This window comes from Haplochromis burtoni, unplaced genomic scaffold, assembly GCF_018398535.1.
Source record: "Haplochromis burtoni strain Fernald_Lab_line unplaced genomic scaffold, NCSU_Asbu1 Contig_197, whole genome shotgun sequence".
Taxonomy (NCBI): Eukaryota; Metazoa; Chordata; class Actinopteri; order Cichliformes; family Cichlidae; genus Haplochromis; species Haplochromis burtoni.
The window spans coordinates 669,687-680,187 of NW_024582558.1; the positions used below are offsets into that span (position 1 = coordinate 669,687).

The following is a 10,501-nucleotide window of genomic DNA, read 5'->3' on the forward strand; positions in this document are numbered from 1 at the left end:
TAGCATTTAATCCTCCTAGAGGGGAAGTTGATTTTTTTATGTCAAATTTATGTCATTTATGTCAAATCTGTTTATCATTTCAGGGCACTGTGACCACTCAGCATACAGGGAGGTGCGTGTGCGTGTGTGTGTGGGTTGGGTGGGGGGTCACATTCCACAGTGATTATATCTTTCTAGCCCTCATGTAAGTGTTTCTAATATATAAAAGAGCACACCACTCTCCTCTCCATTAAGCAGAACTTGGACTGTCACGTTTGTGCCAAAACGTAATTTATTGTCCCGAGAGGTCGAACTTACTCAATCCGAGCAACATGTTTACCCAATACAAATGTAATTTTAGTACATGTGTTTCTTGAGACAGTGCAGGTGATGAGTAGTGCTATTTTTAGAATGGAATGTAAACCACTGGGTCACATATTTTGCTCTCAATATGACTCAGAGTTTAATTTTATTAAACAGCACACGCAATCCTTAAATGACAAGGGACACGCCATGTATTTCCCCCTAACACGAACGCACACACACGCACACACAGACACACACAAGGTAAATAATTGATGTGGATCACAGAAGAAAGGTTTCTTCAAGTTTATTTTATTGTTTTATTTGTTCATTTATTACTGAAAATTATTACAGTTCCTGGTATTCGAAGCAAGACATTAATCTGGTTCAGTAATACCTTTTCAAGTAATTTCAGCTGAATTGTGAGCAAATGATTATGATTTATAACATTCAAATATAGGAGGCGATAAACCTTTAACACACCAAAGTAGATGCTTTGAAATGGCTTGGCCTGCATTTGTTACACATAAGCCTGCTGCAAAGCTAGATGGCAGCACAGCACTTTCATCAGCTCATCAATCCTTCTCCTTCCCTTTAAGTGAAAGCTCAGCCCCAAACTAAAAGGCCTGCTTTGCTTCAGGTGCAGATAAATATGCATAAGACATGTTAAATATGCGTAAGTTCCAAAAAGGTGTAATCAAGTGAAGGCAAATGGTACAACTCATTGTTTAGATACATACATAGAAATAAAAAAGCAAAACAAAAAAATTGACACATTTCAGATACATCAGATACTTCACTGAAGTTAAACTAAAGATGTTTAATATGTAGTTTTGTTGTTGGAAATTATAGTTGCATACATTATAAGGTAGTCTTTCATATTTTAACATATAAGGTACATATTTTATATGTTTATCTATATATAAAAATTGTAGCTAACAAGCAATTCGATACATTCAGTTCAGTTTTGTGAGGATTCTGCATTTGATAGTTTGGGGCCCAGTAATGCTGATTCCTTGAAGAAAAAGTAAAATAAAAAGGCTCCCTTGTTGCAGAATGTGTTCCTCCAAGCTTTGTGTTTCGGAGAAGATCCACATGAATTGTCTTCTGTCTCAGCTGCCAAGCTCGCTTTGGATGCTGAAGAAGAGACAGACATTCTTGTCAAGTCCCATAGGTCTGGCTTGAATTCATCAATAAATCAAACACTTGTTCAGAGACACTGAAACCTGAACCTAAGCATGTGCACACAAACGTCTCAGTTTGATTTATTTCAATCTTCCTTTCATCCAGAGTGGTTTGAGCTTCCTCCGATGGGCTGTGCAGATGTAGCAGCCAGTCTTTCGCTATATCTAGCGCCGAATCTGTGGAATAAAAGTTCTGCGTGGACTAATCTTCATCTGCAGTGCTCACATAACCCCAACAGGGACTCTCCTTTGCTTTCTCATGCCTGCCCTAGGCCACCGTGTGGGTGCTTTTGGGGTTGCTGACTCGCTGACCAGTTTCCGTGCTCCATCTATGCGTTCCTGTCTCGAGGACGAGCTGAGTGGCATCCAGAAGTGAGCGGCGGCGACGTCCAAAGCCACCCGGTCCCATCTTTGATTTAGGAGCAGTGGTGTCTGTTTGAGCGTTCTTCTTTGTCAGGCTCAATCGGTAGAACAAGTCGTGGTATATACATGTGATTAGAAGGCAACCAGACTGACTTGACGTTGACCTCCTGGACCTTATATTTGGGCCAAAGCTGGAAAAAAGGGGAAGATTTACTGCTTTAGAGGTGCTGTTAAGTCTAGCTTGGCAACACATAATATGTTCACAGTGTGTAAAATCCAAAATGTTTCATATCTAGATTTTTGCATGTTTTATCCAGTAGAGAATGGATCATTTTCAGACTTCATTTGTAGCGTCTTGAACAAAAATAGATGCTTCAAAATTCTGAATTTTAACACTTTTAAAATTTGAATACCTCTCATAAATGCCATGGGGGTATTCTAAGTAGGAAAATAACTAGGAGCACACTGAATGACTATGTGACTCTAGGTCACCAATCCAATGTTTCTTGTTACCTTGATGGGGTTGGGAGAGTTTTGGCAAGCCTGTCCTGCTGCGGTCCACCAAAATGTTGGTCATCGCCTGTCACTAAGCGACTGCGCAAGTCTCTCTTCATATGGCTCTGCAGCCATACTCTAGACCTGCCACAAAGATCAAATAGGTAGTTAACCACAAAACTTCAACTCTGTCACATTATCACTGATGTTAAGTGATATATATATATATAGCACTTTTCTACTCTACTCAACCACTCAAAGCACTTTATACAATCTAAATATGTTCATACACACGTACATGTAGTGAGTAAAAGGAAATTGCAATGAATAAATGTCAAAGACATTCAGAGACAGTGTCCACTGAAGACACTACAACTTTGCCCATTATGAAATGTAGTGCTGATGTAGCTATACTATATTCGAGTAAAAAAAACAAACATATATCTATCATTATTGGCTTAATAATCCCTTATGTCAAGAAAAAACTAAAATTCAGAATCTACTTGGCATAAAAGTTCCTTGTGTTACCAACAGTGGGCATCTTATTCTACTAGATGAATGTAGAATGAACACAATGTTCTGAGAGCTTACCTTTTTCTCAGGCTGGCGTTGGTCTCTCCTGTGGCGCCTTTTACCAATGGCAGGACTGTGGTGAAAACACAGCAGCAGATGATGGTGTGCAGAGATAATCTCATGTTGGCTGGGAGCTGCCAATGGTAAACAGACAGAAATGGCACTGAAGCGGTCATGCCTTATCTATTACCACAACATCTGAGCGATGAAGCTCTTTTAGACACATTATTGCAGTAACATGTAGAGTTTTCTGCACAGAACAGCATAAGTAAATAAAATATTTTCTTCCAGTGATTCAGAATTTTTTCACCAATTTTGCAGAATTTAAATTCTTTACAAAACTTACTCAAATAGAAATCAGCGACAAATTCACTTACCTCTGGCTCTAGTTTGTGTTGTGATGTACAAAATTAATGGTGCACATCCAAGTTTGTTCTTTACTACTTTAGCTGTGTGGTTTTTTTGTTGTTGTTTTTTGGTGAAAGCTGTAAAGACTTTACCATGAGTTGAAGTCTGAAGTTTATGCTGCTAACATGAGAGGCTTTATAGTAGAAGGGAGGGAGTTGTACCTGAATGCCATACCCAGTGGGAGGGACTGTGGGACAGTTCATGTCAACCCCATCCACCCCACATGTACAGTCAGTCAGACCAAAAACACGTAGATAGAGACTATAATCAACACAGCAGTCCGCAAATAGCGTGACTAATAGATACTTACATAATTCTGATTTATTACTCCACCCCCCACCTCTCTCTTTGAGAAAGTGTTGAAAGAATTTTTTGCATTTCAGGGGTTTTGCAAATTAACCTAACTACATTGCTTCTCTCTGTCAAAGGTTTGTATTTGATTGTGTAAATGGAAGACTTGTTTGCAAGTCCATTTACATATTTTTGGTCTTTTCTTTCAGCAACTGTGAAGGAATCGGTTGTTTAGAGGGGTTAACAGAGGACACTCTGTGGTCTTGCATGCTTTAAGGCAGTTATTTTGGGTTTAAATGTGTTAATAACTGAAATAAATTGAAATGTGTGTGTTGGATGACTCCGTTTGAGTGTTAGCGAGCCATCTGTTAGTTTTAAATAGCTGCAAAAAGCTAACCATGTGTAAATTAGCGCTGTGCTGTTATGGCAACCGCATGCAGTGTGGCAATTTAGGAAAGAAGAGTGTGCTTTTGTGCACTTTCAAGTGATCTCTTAAATCGTTCAAAGTGCTGCTCTCAATCACTGGTAGCTGCTTGCAGGCATCCTAATTAACGAAGTGTATAAAGGTTAAACATGTTTTTCGATCTCTGTCCGCTACAGCTAACGTTTTCAGATATTTAAGAGGCCGATCTTTGCATCAAAACTGCAAATTACCAAAATAAAGAAAAAAAAACTTGGTTAGGCCTCCAGATTGGGGATGTAGCTGCCAGGCATGTACTCTATGTTGAATGATCAGAAACCGTAAAATGCTTCATTAATTAGCGGTGCAATGTGAAAAAATGATACGAGCTAACGGCTAAGGTTAGCTATTAAATTTATTATTTAATTTACTACAATATTAAACTTAAAATCAGCTCGACTTGACTCGATGTTACATATCACAACCCACACCATGCTTCTATGGATATGATCTATTTCTGATTGCAGTGCATTTCTACAACACGCACTATTTTTAACACAAGCCAAAGTCCAGGAAAAGGGAGTTCACTCCCTTCCACAGAAAATACTGCCCATAAACTGCCTTACACGTCTTTTTGGCAGCCTGTCCTTTTCTTCCATGTAAAACATTTGAGTAATGATCTCTTTAGTGGCTAGTTTGGAGCATCCTTAAAAAAAAGAATGAGTAACTGCCTCACAGTGCGCCAATTTTACATCCTTGAAAGAACCGATTCTGTTAACTCAACTATAAATGCCTTCGCCACAAGCAAAGTAGGCCAGATGTTCAGTTGTTTGATGGGCCTTTATATCCCCACAGTAATTTTTTTTTTTTAAAAAGTACAGTGCGTAGCTAATGGCACTGTAGGTTTTGGTGGTGTGCTCCCAGGCTGGAGAAACGCGATGTTAAAAACTGTGGAAATGTCAAGATTTGAAGCCAATAAACACGGACTGTGTGTAGATTACTGTTTATTTTCTCTCTAAGCTGAGCTGCCTTTTTGTTGGCACACTCTGATGGTGTAAATACTTAAATAAATTATCGCAATACAAGTAGTATTGAAAATTGTAAAGCCAATGCATGAACGCATGCATCTGTCTTTCTTCTGGGTCCAATTGTGGTTCCGACTATGTGTTGTATGTACACAGGCTTATTACCCGCAGAAACTGAAACTGCACCTCCTGTGGTCGTGGCAACAACAGGCTTAAAAAGAAGGTGTGGTAAAATGAATCATCTGTGCTGTGTTCTAGAGGCCTTGTTCCTGTATCCCCCATAGAAGTTTATCGTCTTTGCTGTTGCTTGTGTTTCAACAGCTGCATATATTGTGCTAACCTGAAACTTGCTGTGGCGGGTTAAGAGCGATGGGTGTAGAAGTTTTCTTGTTTCTAAATACAACATGTAAAGATCAAGCCTAAGATTATTATATCTAGGGTAGGCGTACAGTATCTTATTTTTCTTTTCTACTTATTTTTAAAACCCATATACAGTATGTGAGGATTTTACAAATAAACTGACATTAGTGTGGAAGGACAGATGTTCTAATAAATGGGACAGCAAATAATGGTAAGAGAATGTTATTCCAACTCCAGCTCTTACACTAACTCCTGTGGGGCCAAAGTTGATTTTGTTCTTCTGGATGTAACGTTTTCAGTGGGAGAAACGTTTCGTCGCTCATCCAAGTGACTTAGTGGAGACTGAAGAAGTCAGTTGGATGAGTGACAAAACATTTCTTCCACTGAAAATGCCTCGTCCAGAATCAACTTTTGGGGTTTTACAAAAAAAAAAAGGTACAATTCTAAAAATGAAAGTGTCAGGGGAGCTTTCCACTGGAGTAGACAGTTTGTGCTTCATAGCTATCTACCAAACAGTTTGCGCCGGAACTCAAAATAAATGCTGCGTTTTAATTTTTCCCACAGCAGTTTATGATATATGTTTTTGGTGAAACGCTGCCCTTTAGTGGTGAATTTTATTTAGTTGAAATTTGCATTGGGTAATTGCAAAAAGTACCTTTTTATAGAGAAAGTTAGGAGATATAATTTCTAAATTCCCTAGTATAATATAATACTGCAATACTACCCTACTAAAAGCTATAGCACAGTACTAAACAAATATTCAACAGTGACTCTGTTTAATAAACTATGACAAACAAGCTTCTTTTAAAAGCAGTGAAGACATTTTCTATTTTCTCTGCGTCTTTTGATGAACTGTATTAGTAGTAGTAGATTAAAAGTTCTTCCCAGTTTGTTCATAATATCTTGCCTTCAACATGTATTGACCTGCAAGCAGCTGATGTAACTTTTTAGAAGCTCAGTACCGCTGTCAGGTGTCAGCTTTGTGGTCTATCGGAGTTTAGATGCCAAGAATACATGTACACAGTGGTGTCATGGCAACGCCACTGCAGCTTTCATGGGCCAAAAGATGAGTCAGTGATCTGTTTCAACGTGATCCCTTCCCGTTCTTAAATTAGTTGTACTTTATTTGCTTTGCAAGCTGTTGGCGCATTTCCTGCTGCAGAATTTCCAAAACAAAGTGTACTAATCCAAATCAGTTTGTTGTTGTTGTTGTTGTTGTTGTTGTTGTTGTTGTTGTTGTTGTTCATTAATACATTTTGACAAGTTCAAAGACAGTGTAGTGTTTGGTTTGGAGACGGGTGAATCTGATACACTTCCACAGCCAAGGGTCAGTAGAACACAGTGTGAGCTCACTTTTGGCAGACATCCATTATGTGATATTCATGGTCTATTCATAGTTACTTATTTCACTCTGTTTTTATTACTACTGAGATAAAAGGGCAGGCACTGTAGGAATTTTATTAACTCTTTATTTGCTCTGGTATGCAATAGCCTTCTTCCTGGAATTGTGCTTTCCTAAATGTGGGGCCCTTACATTCCTTTTTGTTCCTTTCCAACAAACAGAAAGTTATTATATGAGGGTTTTTTCTGTTTGGAAAACAGACACGCAGATTACACAGATTACAATCAATCAATCAGTTATAGATACTTTCAACTTGTTATGTGTCTAAAACACACCTGTCCACAAATCCATATCTTCCATTTCATTTTTTGTTTTGTTTTTTCAGTAGCATTTAATGACTTATTTTTCCAGTTTTTTGTCTGCCTAGCCAATAAAGCAAGAAAAAAAAAACAAGCTACATTAATGGATAATGTAGCTTGGTTCATTTCAAATCACCTCACCTGGCACTTTGTTATGTATCCCTGTTCAACTTTTAGTTAACATGAGTATTGATTTAGGTCGCTCCTAAAGTGACGGGTTGGTCTGAGTGTTACTGAATCTACTGGGATTTTCCCCACATAAGCATCTATAACGGCCTGGAAGAAGAGACAATATGATGCCAGAGATGATATGAGAGTGTTCAGAGGGCCACGACCTGATAGATTGGTGAAATTAACCCAAACAATCAATCATTACAAACAAAATATGCAGAAGAGCACCTCTTCTCTTAAATTAGACGATGGGCTACAGCAGCAGAAGACCAACCCTTTCAGCTAAAAACAGGAAACTGAGGCCATCTTTCACACAAACACAATGAAATTGGACAACAAATATTTGGAACAACAATGGCTGGTTGGATATGTTTCAGTTTCTGCTGCAACACTGAGATGGCAGAGTCATGCTATGACATAAACAACTTGAATGCATGAATCCATCCTGCCTGGTGGTGTGGGATATATTGTATTGACACACTTTGGGCACCAACTGAGCACCATTTAAACACCACAGCTTATTGAGTATTTGTACTGACTGTGTTCATCTTTATGACAGCGTGCTTCCAGCAGGATAATGGACCATGTCACAAAGATCAAATCATCACAAACTGGTTTCTTAAACATGACAATGAGTTCACTGCACTCAAATGGCCTCCACAGTTACCAGATCTCAATCCAACAGAGCACCTTCTACAGGAAATTCATGTATTTATCTATCTGCTTAGCACTTATTTTTATGTTTATTTAAGTGTTGTCTTACAGTATGTTTTGCACTAAATACTGCAGCAATTTCCTAATGTTGTAAACCTGCTCAACATTTGGCAAAAAAAAAAAACCTTTCTGGTTCTGATTCTGAATGTGGAGCAAAATCTGTTAGGATGGTTAAAAAATGAAGTCAGGTTCTGAAGGCCAAAGAACTCATTCCCAGTATGACGTACCAAATAAAACAGCTGGTCATTTAAATGTTACATAATATTCATTCCAGATTGGGAACTTTTGTTCAGCATGTTGCTTGATGTCAAACTCAGTTACACCAAAAGGAAACAGGGATCACATTAAACTCACAATCTAGACTTTTTGCTTTAATTCAGAAAAATAAAAGAAAATTCTGGTTTATATTCCTTTTCCCCGACACAGCCTTCTTGCATACAGATTGGTCCATTTGATGGAGTCACCAGTTTAATCCATTTTCATCATGTTAGATTTCATTTCCTAAATGTTGCAAATAAAAACAAAAGCAGAAAAGCAGCAAAATGTAAGCATACTTTTACAGATAAAACACATTTTAAAAGTTGAAGGTTTTACCTTGAAGAAGAGGTCAGCAGTCCAACATGACATGATGTTTAGGATCCCCAAATATTATTTCCCATATGCCTACACGCTCTCAATACAAACAATGACAGGAAGAAACATCATTTTAAATAGTTCTGTGTAGCATTATTATCCCCGATCAATCTACTGACAGTAAAGGAGAGGTCAGAGGTCACGTTTGACATTTTAAACCTTTAAATGGGACTTTCTGTTGATAATGCACACCGCACGTAAGAAGTAAGAATCGTAGTTTCTAAGTTATAAGGTTTTGTGTCTTGAAGACCTTGGTGGATCTAAGCTAAATTTTACTCCAATGTTAACACGAATCAACATACACCGCTACAAAATTTAAAGCTTGAGCGATCGTGTTTACGGGTCGCTCATTTTACCTCCTGCATCAGTGGTCATTTAGTTGTATTTAGATGTATCCCACAACACCCTACACCTAAATTAGCTTTTTTCCCTCGTCAGGGATCCATTTGGAGACTCCTAAAATTCCAATACTGGCATTTTGGGATGTAGGATGGAAAGTGGGCTTTGAGAGCCAGAAACTTCAGCAGCTGGCAGAGTCTTGACTGATATTTATTAACAACACTGTCAACCGCGCAGATAAATTTTACATTTGCACCATTGGCCAATAAATATCTTACTTCTTAGTCTTGTAAACATTTATAGAAATCTCACACAACATTGTGTTGTCAGCACGGGCGTCGTGCTTCTGCTTGATTTCAAAACAGCTGTTGCTCGTGCTAACAACCTCTGACATGCATGCTTTTGTAACAAGCTGGCATTAACGAACCAAATTATGATCAAATATTCAGATAAAATATTTCACAGATTCACACCTGTTAGTTGCCTGACACACGCGGTATCAAAACAACCACCACCGAGCAACATTTGAGCGTTTTAATATCGTCTCTGACTCTGCAGGTGCTGTTTTCTTGTGAAGATTTGAAGACTGAACCTTTCCAACTCTCAGCTGCTTTTCTTCCCTCCTTGAATAATGTTGTGAAATTTGCAGCTTTTTTTTTTAACATAGCTATATTTCTAGGACAGAGTATTAAGGCCATTCTTGGTAAAAGAAAAGAAAAAAACATTTCTGGCAATATTTAAAGGGGGTGGGTGGGGGTTGTTGTTTATTTACCAGCTTTGCTAACATGTGCACTGGTGGAGTCTATTGTGGAGCCATATTGTTATTGTTTCTTTTTCTTTCTTTCTTTTGCTACTGCTACTTTCAGCTTTATGAACTCAAACAATATTCATGAACTTGTCCTGTTTTTCTGTAAACGTCTCAGTTTAATGCCAGAGACGCTTGTTTTGTTCAACAATAGGTGTCCCCTCATCGCTGCTAGGTTAAAAAAAAAAAAGAGAGAAAAGTTCTTTTACCTTGAACATTTCTTGTCTGTTGTTATTAAACTCAGATATATTTTCACTCAGACACAGTTTAACTCTGAGTAGACACAGCAGAGTTGAAGGTGTCACCGCAGCGTAAGCTGTGCCTTTAAAGGTACAGTCAGTCATTTTGGGGCTTATTGAACAGAAAAAAACGAATTTTGTAATTGTGTTTTCCAACAAATTGATGGACATCCCAGTTCCATCTAACTGAATTTTTTTGTCTGTGGCTCACCTCAGTCTAACATCATCAGTCATCGTGACTCATACACTTAATCCGACTTCTTTCACAAAGTTTTATAGAGTTGTTAGTCCTGCAGCGTCCACCGTAGCTATGTACTTGACATGGGAGGGTTAAGAAAACAAAATTCAGTTGACTGCATCTGCAACTTACTGACATCTAGTGGTGAGATTTTAGCAACTGTAATTTTAAGTTGTGTCAGTCTTGAGTTAGAATTCCTTGAACATGTTTCAACTCCTTAACCAACTTTTCCTTAGAGAGAGTGTGTGTGTGTGTGTGTGTGTGTGTGTGTGTGTGTGTG

General features: G+C 38.3%; 1 protein-coding gene across 1 annotated transcript; it reads right to left on the bottom strand.

Annotated features, from left to right (window-relative positions):
• Nucleotides 1-574: 574 nt before the first annotated feature.
• LOC106633475 (pro-adrenomedullin) lies at nucleotides 575-4,269 on the bottom strand. The gene is made up of 4 exons (XM_014337910.2): nucleotides 3,275-4,269; nucleotides 2,916-3,031; nucleotides 2,343-2,468; nucleotides 575-2,020 (listed from the first exon to the last, which is right to left on the bottom strand). The coding sequence occupies exons 2-4, from the start codon at nucleotides 3,017-3,019 to the stop codon at nucleotides 1,735-1,737; spliced, it is 516 nt and encodes a 171-aa protein (XP_014193396.1). The 5' UTR covers nucleotides 3,020-3,031; nucleotides 3,275-4,269; the 3' UTR covers nucleotides 575-1,734.
• Nucleotides 4,270-10,501: the final 6,232 nt, after the last annotated feature.